This window comes from Argiope bruennichi, chromosome 6, assembly GCF_947563725.1.
Source record: "Argiope bruennichi chromosome 6, qqArgBrue1.1, whole genome shotgun sequence".
Lineage (NCBI taxonomy): Eukaryota > Metazoa > Arthropoda > Arachnida > Araneae > Araneidae > Argiope > Argiope bruennichi.
This window is the reverse complement of record NC_079156.1, coordinates 45828575-45846041: the sequence shown is the minus strand read 5'-3', so window position 1 is coordinate 45846041 and position 17467 is coordinate 45828575. Positions and strand designations below refer to the sequence as shown.

Sequence of the window (17467 nt, the reverse complement as noted above, 5' to 3'; positions counted from 1 at the left end):
ACCTTTGTTAGTGATCAACTATTACGTCCCAAATTCATCTTCAAACATAAAATTTTATTTTATAGAAGATTGAGCAATATTTTTCATTATGCAAATTTGAAACAAATTTGAACAGCATTTTGCAACTTGAAGATGAATTTGTCGATAAAAATGAAGATTACAGAAAACACTAGAATTATGGCGATACATCTACCAAGAAGCGAGATAAAAAGATTATTCTAGAACAACGATGTCTTGTCGGAAAAGCTAAGTAAAAGATAAAGGTTAAAGAGAAAGAGTAATACAAATTTTCTCTTCATAGAGCTAATTGTGATTCTTATTTCGAATGAGCGATTAGTTTGATGCTTTTATTATGAGTATCTACAAATAATGTGCTTTAAATACTCTTTGGTTGCGTCTTTAACCCAAATAAAGATAATAACCCCAATAAAAAATAAATTAACAAAAAATAAATAAAACTAAATTTAAAAAAAATGACTCAAAATTTCGTGAAATAAAGCATAATTTTTCACCATGCAAAGTGTCGTATTTCTTTTATTATACATCTGTCAGACGATTTTCCTAACAAGAAATATAGAATGCAAAGGATTTCGTGATTTGCGTTGAAATTTAAAACGCTAGGCAACAGAAAAAGTTTTTTTTTCTTTATAAAAATAGATGGATTTCAAGCCCACCTATCAAACACAAAAATATAAAAGCTCAATCGACATAAAAAAATTAACTAACACGATTGACGATTTTATGAAACTAAATTAACAATTTTATTAATAAATTAATTAAAAATTATCGGGATACAAGGGAAATAAATTGGAGCAGCGAATGCAAGAAGTAGGAATAAATATCATAAATATCACTAATTAATCGAATACCAAATAGGAGATGAGAAAATTTCAGCTCAATATTTCGCTTTCAAAGGAAGAATATGCTACTTTTTGTCTTTCCAATTTATTCTATTAATTAAGTAAGTAACTGCTAATTTTACGTATTTTCCAGAGTTTTTCGGTCTACAGTCCTATCATATGTCTTTCTGGTATAAGAATTCAATTTTCCCACTTTGTATCTTCGTTTTTAGGATGCTTTTTAAAATTCATTTTCGTTAATCGTCATACTTTCTGAATGGGAAAGTAAGAAAAATGAGCAGACAATTTTTCTTTATTTTAGTAGTTATTGTATCTTTTTAATCCCTAGTGGCATTGATGGCTTTTTCCAATGGTGTTACCATTGGCTGTGGATATTTCTAAATGAAAGTTACACGGCGGAGACGAAACAAAATCATTAGATGCAACTTTTAAGAAACATTTTAATTCAATTCCACTTTTGTAAATAATTTATTTTTAATGTAATAGAACATAAGAAAAGGTAATCATGGCATTGCAAAATGAAAGTTACATAACAAAACAAAATAAAAAAGAATCGCCACTTTTAAGCAACGTTTTAATTTAAGTCCACTTTTAAACCAACTATTTATAAACTAATAAAGCACAAAAAAAGCAATCCCATAATAGAAAAAAAAAAGAATTTTAAATTAAGATTTTTTTAACATATTATGCTAGTGAAACTGAGAAAAAAATAAAATTTTCCCGAAACCTGAAAATACAGCAAATTTCCTGAAAATGAACAGCGAAAATAAAATATAAGAAACAGAATGGGAATCAAGCAAAAAATCGCGTGCTTTTTAATGTTTGTTACTTTGTTAGAAATTTTCGTCTGCGCTTTTTCAATGGATATAGTTGAAATTAAACAGATTCAGTTACTACTTTCGAAGTAATTATTTATTCGCAACAAAAAAATATATATATTCTTATCTTCTAAAAATAGTCTGAACTACATCACTACAAGTAATTAAGTTTGTACATTTAACATATATTTTGTGAAGTATATTATATCGCTCAGAAGAGTTACCAACTCTTTTGGCTCAGTAGTTAAAACGTTATCTAGATTACCGTTCCAGAATTATATTTTGTATCTTTCATTCATTTTAATTATGAGTTCTTATGACAAAAAGGAAAAAATAATATTTTTCCAGAAACTTAATCTATTCAACTCAACATATGTTTCAAGAAGAATTTAGTTAGATTTTTCTGAGTGATGCAGCGCAGTATCTTTTAATTTAAAAATATGAAATTACTCAAGGTGGGAGAGATAAAGAAGGGTTAGAGGCATTTTTTCAGTCTACCTTTGGATGGTAAACACTTGATTTTAATGCTGATGTTAAATAATTCAGATTAATAATCCTTACGCAATAGTGAAATTTTTATTTACGCAACATCTAAACCAAACAACTCATTAAAAGCCAGCGCAAAGAGTCAACACAGAACAACATTCCTTCTTAATTTATTTCGAAGATGCTCCCAGATTCAAATTTTTTTTATACTGACTTTTGCTTTATCCAATTAGAAAGGCTCTAATTGAAGAAGCGATGTTAGTTAAGGAATGCGATTGATGCGACTGTGCGGGGAAAATGGAAAAATTCCATTTATACACTGAATAGTTGAGATCATGGGAAATTAATGGGCTATGTGCAAAAATGGAGTTTAATTGAGAGAACCAATCTGGAGATATATGGAAGCCAGATTCCCGAATGACGCGTTATAAGAAATATTTTTAAAATATAAGGGAAAATCTGGTCTGCTGATTTTCTTACTAATAAGTATTTTTTTCTTCTTTTTTTGAAATTGCCAATTTTGTAGAAATGAATTTTAAAGAATGGATTACTTTGTAAAGAGGCATAATACAAATGAGCTTTATTAAAAAATAGCCGCCTTTGGCGACCAGCCGGTTCGCCAATCTTAATGTTCGTTTAAATTTTAATAATTAAATAGGTTGAACCGGAGTTTAACCCACTTCTTCGCCAAGTTGCGATAACGCTACAAAGCTGGCAATCTTTATTATGCACTATAATTGAACATCTGCTCCTTTGCTTTTGAACATTTCGCAAGGTCGTTGTTGGCGATTTTTAAAAATTGCTCCAAGCAGTAGGTTAAACTCCGGTCGTACCATTAAATATTTTACGCAATTCCAACTTTAATAGATTCTTCGGCAAAATATTTTAAAACTTCAAATTTTGATAGTCATATAATTCACTCATAATATTATAAGGGCCTTCAGTCATAGCCTGATATGTATCTCTCTAATTTTCTGTTACCCCTCGTAGAAATTATGCTTTAAATTAAAGTGTAAATGATTAATCTGCAATTAATATAATAATATTTTTTACTGAAACAAAGCATTTTTTTAATACTATGATTACTGATAATAGAGTCACTGAGCGTTTAGACTTTATGGGCACTAAAGAATATCTTTCTTAATTTATGTTATATCTTAAGAATTTGTCAACAAAAATTTCTCAGAGTCATCATGAACAGATCGATTCATTAACAATGTTTAATTTTAAATGCATCAAACACTAAAAAAATAAAATGAATCGTTTAAAATAATCGGTCGAAAACAGGTTTAAAAAAATACTTAAAAAACGATGTACTTAAAACTATAAGCATATACAAAAAAGTATATAACTAACATAAATACAATTTAATTACAAAAGCATCCAATTAACCTAAAAATAATTTAAATCATTGAAAATAGGTTAAAAAAACTACTTAAAAAACGATGTACTTAAAACTATAAGCATATACAAAAAATATATAACTAACATAAATACAATTTACTTAAAAAAGCATGCAACTAACCTAAAAATAATTTAAATCATCCGTTGGTTGCCATGTCAACAGTCAGAAAACAATGCGCATGCGTGAATTTTCTTCGCCAGTTACGTTAACGCAAGTGCGTGAATTTTTCTACGCCAGTTGGGGTAACGCTATGTAGATTATACATTTTTAATTTCCTTTATTCTGTGTTATTTTAATTCAAAAGTACTTCAGAATGAATGTGAAACATGGATTAATTAACAATGTTTCATTTTAAATGCATAAAACATTAAGAAAATAAACAGAATCGTTTGAAATAATCCGCCGAAAAATGTTAACCCTAGCCTCAATTCTGTTGGGAGAAAAAAATAACTGAAAGTTGGCGGTGGGGAAAATGGAAGATTTTTTTGGCGGGAAAGCTAGTTTTTAACTAATAATTAAAATTCTAATTAAAATTTCATAAAAAGGGACCCCAGGTGCACATTCCCGACCTCTAAGGTATACATGTACCAAATTTGATAGCTGTATGTCAAATGACCTGACCTGTAGAGCGCCAACACACACACACACACACACACACACACACACACACACACACACACACACACATTGAGCTTTATTATAAGTATAGATAACTAGATATGCACTATCAAATAAGAAACAATGCTTTATATTAACATTTACAGAATAATTCTTCATTGAAAAATTGGAATGGCTAGTTGAGTCATGTTTTAAAAGATCAATGTGAGGTATGGAGTACAGTATTTATATTAGACGCTGCGTTTAGAGAAAAAAATACACAGCGGAATATTTTAATTGAAAATTTCTTAATTTGGGTCAATAATAAAAGAAACCAAAAATGAAATATTGGCATTTTAAATTATTCTCGTTTTGTAAAGTTTTGATGTACATTAAAATTCTTTATAAACTTTTTCTTTATAAATAAATTTTGATGTATATTAAATTTCTTTTTCAATCATTATCGATCATGGAAATCTATCTGAGAACTGCTAGTCTAAACTGAAAATTCGTCAGCTTATTGCTCATAAACTATTTGTTCACTTACGAGGCTGTGATGCAAGAGATTATGTTGTTTACTCATATATATTCTGTTGATGCTTTTCAAAAGATTTTGTTGTGAAAAGCATTACATTCAGAATGTTCATTTTTTTCTAGTTTTGATGCTTTCAATCACAACATATAAGCATAGTTAACTTAGTACTGATAAGTAACAAAATAAAAAATAAAAGATTTGCAAACACACCACCTTTCACAAAATACCTTTCAAAGTTTGAAAAGAGCATTTTAACGCTTCAAGAGTTGACCAACACCAACTACAAAGAAACAGCGGAAAGATTTTAGACAATGCAATTTACGAAGTAGAGGTAGAAAATGAAAAGAATACAATTATGTCCCTGTCTCTGTCAACATGAAAAATGGGAAATTTTTCAATAAGGAAATCGGGATAAATGAGCGTCTCTAAAGAAATATCAAGACGCAATTCGAAATAGAAGATGCTATCGTTAGACACTTATTTTTTTATTCATGCAAAAATAGGAAGTAAATGTCTAGAAAATAATAAATACGTAAACATTAGATTCAGTTCATTATGTATAATGGTTTTTAGAAACGATTAATTATATTTTGAAATTATTTACTACAAAAATAATCGCAACATTCAACATGGCTAATAATTACCGAATCTGTGATAAACCTACGTGAGAATGATGTTATACCATTTTATTCCAGGAAATTGGCAACTGTTTTCTTGCCTTAATAATAAGAATTGTATTTATGTCCGCTTCATCTATGGATTCCTATTTTTATTTTTTAATCGCCACTAGATGGCTCTCTGTGTCCATTACTTTTTTAAATACAGTTTTGGTATCCTGACCTTCCATTTGCTCATATTCAACCTCACTTTGGTATTTTACTCATCAGCTGTTGCAGGGGCTGGGGGTAAGAATAATATAAATAAATGTGTAACTTTATTATATTATTATGGGTTGTATTCTGGGTTCTCTTTTTATTAAGAAAAGCCTTGTTTTCGGTTTATTGTGGCACCCCCCCCCAAAAAAAAAGCCCTCGATTTGTCAGAGGAAGAAAGTGCTCATATTATGACTGAACTAATAATCTAAAAAAAGGTAGCAAATTACGACGTTAGGAATTTATTTATTATTTTTTTGTTATCTTTTTTTTAATTATTAGGTTTAGTGACGCCAAAGCCAAGTCCTGTGGGATGATTCCTGTCGCGTACGCTCCGCCCCGTGCGTGCGTCTAGAATAGAGGCCTCCCGTCCAGAAACAATTTAATCACTTATGCATTTTAGTTTCTGTTTCTCTCTATAAGAAGTAAAAAATCTTTGTTTTAAAAGAAATAAAATTCAAAAGTTTTTATCTGTTGAGTTCAGAGAAAGCTTCTGAAATAATTTGACTAGATCCTACTAAAAAAGGCAATAATTCCTAATTTATGCCTATGAATTTCCCACGGCAGACGGTTTAATGAAGTTTCATTTAAGCTAAGTTTTGAAGGTAAACATTTCATTCTGAATATCTTGATTACTCCAACTTAACAAAAATTTATATTTCAGTAAAAATTTTTATTCATCAAACCAAGCAGACTTAATAACTATTAAAAGCCAACGTGTAGAATTAGTATTGGAAAAGGTTTCTTCTTCACAATGATATTTGAAGGACATAGCCTCTCCTTTATTTTTATTGGCTTTCGTTGTATCCAATCAGACACTCTTACAGAAAAAAATAGAAATATAAGGAGTATAAATGGATGCGAACAATGATGAATTCTATTTAATGTTCTAAATAGATGAGATCATGAAAAATTAATGAGATGTCGTTACAAATAAGTTTCAATGGCGAAAATGATTGTGCTAATCGAGATTTGGGGGGGGGGAAGATTATTATTTAGAGGGTTACAGGCAGTATAAAGTAAAATTATACTTCATTTGCTTATTAAATAAAGTTTTCAACAATGTGTTTTTTTAAAGAATGGACATTTTAGAGTGGTCTACACATATAAAAAAAAGCAATATGATGTACTCCCCTGAAGTAAATCCCAATTTTTCAATTTCTAAGCAAATCAAACTTAATTGATTCTGGAAAGAAGGTCACTTTGACGGATATATTCCATATTTCAAAAGAAATCTACAAATTCATAATGGAAACTATGTATTATACAAATAAAGCTAGATATATGTGTAATGGATTTCGAATCCTGTCGATTAAATAATATGTTACATTATTTTGGCTGAAGCAGCATGCAGGTTTGACAAGTAGTGAAGAGACTTAGCAGTTTTAATATTGTTTTATTCTCTCTACCACCATCCAGGAAAGCATAATTATTTATCAGAAGACGCAGTGCGGCACAAAAGCAGAAGTAAGAAAGAGGAGCGAAAAGGGACGAACAAATGATCACTAGTCTTATATAACATAGGATTTCCGGGCATGCGCCAATTCAATACACGTGGTGACCTTTGACAACTTTTCAAGGGCGCCTAAGGGATCACTTTCATTTGAGACGTAGTACTGATGGCGCATTATTTTTACAAAAGGATTAATTAAACCGAAAGTGGGATCACAAAATAAGAGAATGTTTTTAGAATGAAGTTACTATGGGCTAAATCAAGATAAAATTTTGGAAATTAATTAAATTAAATTAGAATTAAAATATCATTACATATATTTGTAAATCTTTTAACGAACACAATATTCTCAACATGCATGTTTGCCCCTTTTGCTTCTACAATGACGTCACGACCTTTAATGACCATTACGCAGTGACGAACTATACTCATCAAGCTAATTAGTTGATTTTATTATTATTAACATCCGATTTTAAAGCAACATTAGGGATATTTTGGAATGAATCTCGTTATTTTGAAACATGGTCAGATGACGATGACAACAGCTCAGCTTGACATACTCACTTAATTTCAGCACCTCACCAGAGCTTAATACTCATCGCACAATTAACCCTTTGCACCCGGAAAAGTAATTCGATGCATAATTATTCACATAATACAAAGATTTGCTTATTGCTCTGAAAAATAAGTATACATAATTGTTTTAAGTTGAATTTGTTTGAAAAATCAATCAAAGTCTTTTTACCGTTCTGTAGACGTATTTAATAATAAAAATTGAAAAAATAAATAAATAAAACGTGAAAATGATGCATCGTCTTGAATGGTGATTGAGAGGCGTCAAACGAGTGCAAAAGTTTAAAAGAATGGAATTCATGGAATGTTTAAACATTCGTAAAATTTGTGCAACCTGAAAATGCATAAAATGCCATCGTTCTCTTCCGAATATTGTACATTGTGCATTGATTAGGTCGAATTAAATTGTACGTTATAGCAACTTTTTTCAGGATTGAATCGAAGTGCAATCTTTTAAAGGAATATAAATAAAATGCGAGAACCATGAAATGGATTTTAAAATTAAATTTTGACTTCGTTCGGTTGCTTTTAACTATTAGAAAATAAATGAAAATAATTTGATCTAAAAAATAAAATGTATTCAATAGAATCTTTCATTTAGACACTTCCGTTCAGTGGCAGAGTAATGGATACAAGGCTGAAAATTTCTTGACAAAATCCATTAAATTTCGTTAACTTTCCTGTCTCCAACTGGATGATAGATTCCCTAGCGGGGATGAAGCTCTTTAGGCGTGAGTCTAATACATTTATCGTTCACTCCAATACGCTTAAAGTAATTGAATGGTGAAATTTCCATCTCGAAATCTCAGAAATTGAAGTGAAATTGCATTTTCTGAAAAGTTCAATGCTTTTCTAATCGCACTGCTGGGAATGAATAAAAATTCGGAATTTTAGTTAATGTTTAGAGGAGAAAGTAATTAACCATTATATAACTGATTGCTCCCTTTAAAACTCCCAGAATGTGCAATTAGAAATTAGAGATTCAAATATTTAATGCAAATTATTTTGATAATATGATAGCATTTTATGCTGAATTATTCTTCTTTCAATAAAATAAAATGTTAATTATAACATCAACATGTATAGAAAAAATATATTTTGCAATTTCATAGTATAATTTATTACAAAAATATAATTTATTTACAAATAAAATAATAATTTTTAAAAAAATGATTGATTAAGCTGTTTGTTCTGTAAAGAATTTTTAGCAATTTTTAAATCAAGTACATAAGATCACTTGTGTATAGGGATTGCAATACCGGGATACTGGGATACCGGGATACCGAATACCGGTATTTTGAGCCATTTGTACAATTTTGTAATACCGGTATTCACAAGTTTAAATACCGGTTTTTCGGTATTTAATAGAAATTTTTAAAATTGTCTCCACTATATGTTCAGGTATCGCGAACATAGCAAAATAGTATACGTTTTTGTTTTTATGTCTCCCTAACGGGCGAAATTAATAAGCTAATTAATGGCTTAATTAATTGCTTAAATCTACATTAGCGAAACATGGATTATCCCTGAAAGAAAATATTGTATCCATAACGATTAATGGAGCAACAATTATGAAAAAAGTTGGAAAGTTGATTGGTACAAATCAGCAGTTGTGCTATGCCCATGGAATTCAATAAGGAGTAATAGATGTACTATACCAAAAAAATAAAGAACAGAAAAATCCAAATACTGTGGATATAGAAACTTCGGATTCCAACTTTGAAAAGAGTAAGAGTGAGAGTGATATTGACAATGAAGATAATGACAATGTAATTATCGAAGAAGATATTGCTAATGAGGATGAAATATTAACCTGTCAAGAATTGCTTCCTATAATTTATAAAGATCGAAAAATTGTTAAGATATTTAAACGTTCCCCTATAAAAAGGATATATTACTAAAATATATACTAACTGAAAATAAAACAGAATATATGTTAATATTAGATTCTAAAACACGTTGGGACAGTTTATACCTAATGATGGAACGATTTTTGAAACTGAGAAATCCAATCCAAAAAGCAATAATCGACTTAAACCTGTAAATTAATTTTTCAGATAATAAATTCGAATTAATATCCAGAACTATATCAGCTCTACTTCCAATAAAACTGACTATTGAGGCATTATGTCGGAGAGATTCTAATAACAGCTAATGCAACAATAAATTTCATGTTGCAGTCACTGAAAGAACAGCACACATCACTATCTGAAGAATTATATATTACATTGAAAAATCGCACAGAAGAAAGGCATACCGAAATAAAAAATGTCTTACGGTATTTTCATAATTATAATGATTTTAAAAATGAAAAAGAAAAGAAAATAACCAATTCAAATCTGATTAAGTTTAGAGTAAATTTTCTTAAAATTTTTTTACCCACAAACCTATCCACATACAGAAGAATTCGGTTCAATTATCGAAGATTATGATGCCACTACTGTCGATAGTGAAAAGGAATTGTCTCTTGAACAAAAATTAGAATTAGCGATAAATAAAAAAAATTTCAACGAACCAAAATTCAATACAGAAATCCGCTATATACAAAACCATCCGACAATAAATCGATTTATTTGAAGATGAGGGATTTAGAGGTAAATACTTGGAAAAAGTATATCGCGCATTGCTAACAGTACCCCCAACTAGCGTAGATGCCGAAAGAGCGATTTCGACAGCTGGTCATTTTTACACAAAATTACTTTTCAGGCTTAATGACAGTACAATTGATGCATTGTTTTTTAAGATCACATTTCAAAAATTTGTAATAGTACCACAGACGGAATAGTGATATTTACACCTTTTTTGTGATTTAAATAAATAAGATATTTCTTTACTTTTTTTGTGATTATATACTGTTATAATTTATAAGTTACAAATTATTTTTTGTGATATTTACACTCTCTAACAAAACTGGCAAATAAAACAAAGAAACACCTGTGTTTTCTTTCTTTTTCTAAAATTTCTAATACCGGTATTAAAACCGGTATCCCGGTATTAAGATTTAAAAAATACCGAATACCGGTATTGCAATCCCTACTTGTGTATAAGTAACAGTTTGTAGTTACTATCTAAACTATAAATAATATCAAATTAGTAAGAATTCAATTTAACCTAAACAAAATGCTTATTGAAATGTAAAAAAAAAAAAAAAATAGAATGGAATGGAAGCTACAGAAATTAGCTATCAAATATGTTATTTTCACAAAAATAATTTTTTCACACCAAAAGATAAATGTTCGTTTGATAAAAAATAATCTAAACCTTTACCTCAACAGTTAAAACGTAATCTAGGTTCCCTTTGCCGACCTGTAATTTTTTTTTCATATTTAATTATTCATGATTTATTTTAAATAGCAGACCAACCATCGGGATTGGCCTTCCAAAATCTCTCGTATTAATAAAATTGGAATCTCTTTTGCTTGCATAAAACTGTGGCCCCTTAACAGGATCGAACGCCACAATTATTCAAATTTTTGTTTTCAGAACCTACACAGGAGAATTTTGAGCTTTTTAGTATTAAATACGCGTTTTGAAAGGATTGGAATCAAAGTTAGCCACAGGACGACAATTTTAATAATAAGATAACATATTTCATTTTAGTAAATTGTTCAGCTCTTGAGTTACCTGGATTACATACGTGCAAATTAACAGATCGACAAACAGACACCTGCGTTATGGATTTAGTTTAAACTTCCATATATATATGATGAAATTTTGCTGCATGCATGTTGCATTTCGTGCCATGAAAATTATATCGATCTATATTTCAGATATTAAATCTTCGCACCACATTTTATTCGTCTCCGTTTCGTTTTTGGGCTATCGTGTTCACACTCACAGAGCACTAAAATAATTAAATTCGTCAAAATCTCGTATTTAAATATTTTGGAAATTATAGTTCCTTTTCTTTATATATGAGAAAACAATAATGATTGTTCCAATCACACTAAAAAACTTCAGAAACCTAATATATTCATCCTAAGATATGTTTGAAGACTAATTCGATTAGCTTACACCAAGAAATGCGCCGCAAAATCTTTCAATTCAAAAATGCGAAGATTCTCAAGACGGATGCGCTAATGGCGTGTTTCATTTTTTACAATCTATATTTGGATGACAAATACTCTAGAGACGATGTTGAGCAGTCCAGATTAAAAGAACTCCACGGAAGACTTATTTATATAACACCCAGAACCACGCAATTCATTAAATGCCAGCTCAAAGAGTCAATACAGACAAGAGATTTTTTTTAATTCTCAATTTTATTTCGAAGACGCTGCCATGTTAATTTTTTTACTTAGCATTATTTAATTAGAAAGACTCTTGCTGAAGAAGAGAAGTTAGTTGAGGAATGCAAGTGGCGTAAATATGCAAAAGAAACGCAAAATTCCGTTTATGTACTCCATAATTGAAATCATGGAAAATGAATGAAAATCAATATATGTACAGGAGTGGATTTTAATGTGAACGTTAAGAATTCGGACAGATGTCTTTTCGAGATTTGAAGGAAAAAGTGGTTCGGTGTTCGGAGAATTCTTCATTCAATTTATTTGATATTAAATGCCTCGGGTTGGCTTTCCTGCAATATTGGTTGCATCTGATTTCAGATCAATTGATTAGATATACCTTCGTATCTATGATTTCTCCAAATTATTGGACATTAAAGAAATGCTCTTTTAATTGTCTTACTTAAGCCCAGTTTATAAGATGCATGAACGTTTACAACAGATAACGTCTCATATCAATATAGAGCTATCAAAAACGCTATTATCTAGTTAATCTTTCATTTAAATTTCGCGATACTGTAACTTTATTGCGACATCAGTCTAGTAAATTACACAAATATTAAATAGAATCCTTCTTTCATAACTCCGAGAAATGGTAGAAAATGATGCTATTAAATAATTTAATGAAACAATGAAAACGGTTTGAAATTCTGAACAACAGTCTAATGTATTGTTAGAAATTAAATAAAAATATTTTTTAAAAATTACCAAAATTGGGCAAAAATTTTTATGACCCATTAAATTGGTATAATTCAAAACAGAATTTTTAAAATTCTAAAACGGCTTAAAATTTATTTTTGTGCGGTATATTTTAAAAAGTTATCTCTGAAAAACGTCAAAATTCAAACAAATTTTTAAATTTTTAAAATGGCCCAAAGCGCGCGTTCTTACCTTTTAAAGTATATATGTGTCAAATTTTGTAGCCTAAGTCAATCAGTGTGGCTATGGAAGGACAACACAAACGCACATACATATTTTCATTTATATTATTAGTAGAGATTGACTATTTTTGTTGCAAGAAAATTTTAGATTGGGCTAATATTAGCGGGTTATAATTGGGCTAAATTATAAATAGTATTAATAATTTAGAAATGACCTATTATAGTGCGATCTTTATGCAGGTTATATGTACCAAAAAACCGAATTTATATTTGGGTCACTTCTATCCCGATCGATTGGAATCAAAATTGGAACTACAATTATAGTCACAAAATTGGATCCGAATATCGTATATTTAGATCATCGCTTTTTGGAATTTTTTTGTGTTGATAGGCTTGTGAAAGTGCAGGATTTAATCCTTTAGTCGATAAGCTTTCGAATTTATTACATATCTACCCTTTAGAAGATAAATCTGTGTATTAAATATTACCAATCTAATTATCTTTATTCTATAGATATTATATTAACTTATATTTGGGTAGGTGAACACACAGAGTTTATCCGATTGGACTTCGATTGAAATTTGGTAGAAATCTACAAATTTGGTGTAAAGGCGATATACTGAATTCTATTCGTTTGGCTAACTCCAAACGTTCTAGAGTTATCGTGTTCAAAGACTGATAGATAAACGGGAAGGTCTGGAACGTGGAGATTCATCAAAATGTCGAGTTCGAACTTATCGTCGATTGCAGTATTTTCTCTTCGTATGCGAAAAATTTTAAATAAAAATCTGTATTTCCGTAAGATATCAAGATATTTTTCCCTTTTTCAGTTACTATTTGATATATTTACCTAAACAAATTTATAATTTTTCATTTTCTCTTAAAAAATGCCATTAAACAAAAATTATTAAAATATAAAAAAAATATTATTCAGAAATTACAAGTATGAATCTTTCTGAATAAGATTTTTGTGTATAAGCAACGAGATTATTAAATTCCCAGTTCTAAATATAACTGCTTTCTACAATTTCAAATGCATTTATATGGCAATGTGAAATTATCAGTATAATCTTTCGTTTTATAGAAAACTGGAAATTCCTTTCAAAAAATGTTTTATATAAATTATTTATATTTATGTATGTACAGTATTTATATTTCACTATAATATAAAAAGTTTTTTTCGTATTACAGTACATGAACTGGATGCAAAAAGATTTTTTTTTTGTATTACAGTACATGAATTGGATGCAAAAAGATTTTTTTTTGTATTACAGTACATGAATTGGATGCAAAAAGATTTTTTTTTGTATTACAGTACATGAATTGGATGCAAAAAGATTTTTTTTTGTATTACAGTACATGAATTGGATGCAAAAAGATTTTTTTTTGTATTACAGTACATGAATTGGATGCAAAAAGATTTTTTTTGTATTACAGTACATGAATTGGATGCAAAAAGATTTTTTTTTGTATTACAGTACATGAATTGGATGCAAAAAGATTTTTTTTGTATTACAGTACATGAATTGGATGCAAAAAGATTTTTTTTTGTATTACAGTACATGAACTGGATGTAAAAAGATTTTTTTATTTAAATTATTTCTTATGTCAAAATTTTCAGGTCTTTTTATTTTCAAATTTATTATCAGTTTCCCCCACTGATAAAAAATCTGATCTTTTTTTTCAGATTTAAAAACTAATTATTTAAAGATTTAAAATTCATAAAAAATTAATATAGCTGGGTAAAGCTTATGACAGCTGATTTTTTTCAAGAAATCTTTATTGGAAAAAAAATTTCTTGCTATCCAGTGAATATTCTCCTTTAGAAAAAAATAGCAATTTCAAAACCCCACTTCCGTTCCGATGGTACAAAATGAGTTTCCAAAAACGGCATTCTCACCATACATCTTAGAAATTACATAATAAAACGTCCCATCAAAAGTCGGGGATAAAAAAAGTGATTTACTGAACGAAAGTAAATTGCAAGAAGTGTAGCAAGTGAACTTGTTAAAGCGAACAAGATTTTGACACTTTTTTACTTCGGAAAAGAAGGCCATGAAAGAAACTGACACTATAAAAGGAAAGAAAGAACTTCTACAGTAAACTGTGTCAATATTAAAAGCAAATGCTCTGACAGGATAATAGACAATTCTATTGAGTAAAATCCTGAGCTGTTGTCGAAGAAAACATTCTTCTCTGTGATTGGCTAAAGAATAAAAGAACTACTACTTCAACTTCATAGCTGCTACTAACTAAAACCTTATCTGAAATTTATATGTTAGAACCTAAAAAATTTAAATTGAATGAACGTATAAGAGGACGCGAGCTGCTAACTAAAAATTTAAAGCTTCCAAAAGTAGCATTTTCCCAATTCTCGGACAATTCAGTTTACAAAAAGTGGAGAATTTCTATGCTACAGACAATTTTCCTCGATATTTTTCCTTCTCTGCTGAAAGAAAAATCTCAAGGATGTATTTTTTTCTCTTTAGAACGGAGGCTATACCATTTTCTTCTCATAAATGCTATTGTAGTAGTTTTTAAATAGAAAATAAATGAAATTCTTAAAAATATTTTAAAAAGGCTTTCAGGATATTATAAGTACAAAAAAGGTTTTACCGTAAATTTAAAGGATATCGAATTATTTGAATTTAACAAGAATCATAATTTTCATAAGTTTAATTTTGTAGGTCAAACTTTCAAATTCTAATTTTGCACTGAAAATTTCATATTATTTTAAACTCTTTTTTGCAATAATTTGCAACCATTTAATAATACTTCTTTCCAAATTTAAAGAGAAATAACTGTCCAATCATTTCATTAACCTTACTGCACTAAACACTCTGTTCTATATGAATACCAAAAATAATTTAAATTTTAAAGGAATTATGCTGATTATTGCGGTTTATTAGTGCCTTATTTTGGCCAAATTCTGTTAAACATAATTAAATTTACATTTCTCTGAAGTAAAATTTTAAGATTCAGTAGAAAATGTATATGTAATAATGGTACAAATGATCAGTTACCGTTAAATTATGGATTCAGATCTGCTAATACATTTAGTGCTTTTACTGCATTATGATTAAAAATGACTCGAACCCAGTGTCGAAATATTAGTGAAAAAGGGCTGAGTTGGACACCTGATGGAATATTTGTCTTACGTTATGCCTTCAATTCTAGCTGAACACATTCCAATAATTTATATTTTAATTTGAATTTAAACCTCTTTACTATGTTAATTAATAATTAGCAAAATGCAATTTTCAAGCATTTGGATTAGTTTTTTCCTGTTATATTAACGAAACAATTTAAGATCCATTTTGGAATTGTTCTCAGAATTTTGAACTTTGGGCAGGTGTTGATATTGGTATTTGTGCTGGCCCTTCTGCAGTCTACTTGACCATTCTACTATGGATAACAACATGATATTGAATGCGCACTAATTTTTAATGTTACAAATCGTTAGCGAAATCGACTGTCTAATTTGGAACAAAAAGACACCAAAGTCAATACCATATCTTAAGGATAAAGCGACCCTTTCATGAATTGGGATATCAAAACAAGGAGTTAAATAAGAAACCAACATCTTACATCATTTAATATTTAAAAAAAGGTATGTAAGAGAAGCAAGAAATGTATGAAATCCACTTGAAAGGTTTTGAAAAGTATATAATATTTTGTTTTCAAAATGGCATATTTGACAGAATGGAAAAACAGATAAAGATTGAATCTACTGCATGAACTAGAAGTCAGTAGACCTACCAACAATTCATGACACGTTAATTAGATATGTTGGATATTAATGTTCTTCTGAACAACATCTTAATCTGTTAATCAAGGAGGCTATATTTTGTGTAATATGTTCAACTATCTGTAATTTGTTTTGTGTTTCAAGTCTAATAGGTTAAGTATTTCGATATTAGAAGATATTAGATTAAGATATTACGCATCTAATTAAAGAATACACATGATATATTATTAAAAATTGATTTAACTGCTTGCCTGTCTTCTCTTTCTGACTTATTCTCTTCTCAAACATTAACTAATTAAACTCAACTAAATCCAAGAAAGTAAAAAAAAAAAAAAAAAAAAAAAAAAAAAAAAAAATGGGAAAACAAAGCATATATGCTTTCACAGCTTCATTTCCCAGCAAAAGCAACTGACCTTTTCCAGTCCGATGTTGTCCGCATTCCACGCTATCACCGGTATTCCAAGATAGCCAGTGAGCTGTAGTAAATACTGGGCCGAAGCTGCGTTGCTTCCGTATACTTCGGCGTTCGTCAGATAGAGGATGGCCGTGACGTTTGCGGGCAGCATCTGATTGCACAGGGCGTTCAGCACCACCGTCGGACTCGGATCCAGAGGCAAGGGCACAATCAGAGGCTTCAAGTACCTCTTGTATTTAGCGAAGTTGAACTTGGCGTTCCGTCCTAGAAATATAGAAGACTGTTAATGATGTAATGGTAAAATGGAAATCACTATATAGTTTCAAAACATTAAGATATCTAATATCCGATACATATCTCACTATTTCCATTTCTAAATCAGCTAGAGAGTGATATGATTTTGACTTTCTCTTGAATACTAAAGCAATATAAAACCTCCTTTTCGTCTCCTTTTGTAAGTAGTCTTTGTCACCAGAATATATCACAGGCAGTTGCGAGAGATGTGGCCAAACATCAATTATGTCTAATTATATTAGCA

General features: G+C 29.6%; 1 protein-coding gene across 1 annotated transcript in view; it reads right to left on the bottom strand.

Annotated features, from left to right (window-relative positions):
- The window catches only part of LOC129972729 (glutamate receptor ionotropic, NMDA 2C-like), a 313970-nt gene that overhangs the window by 160457 nt on the left and 136046 nt on the right, over positions 1 to 17467 (bottom strand). The window contains exon 3 of the mRNA XM_056086971.1: positions 16928 to 17193. Coding sequence (XP_055942946.1) covers positions 16928 to 17193 — 266 coding nt within the window. The remainder of the gene's footprint in view (positions 1 to 16927; positions 17194 to 17467) is intronic.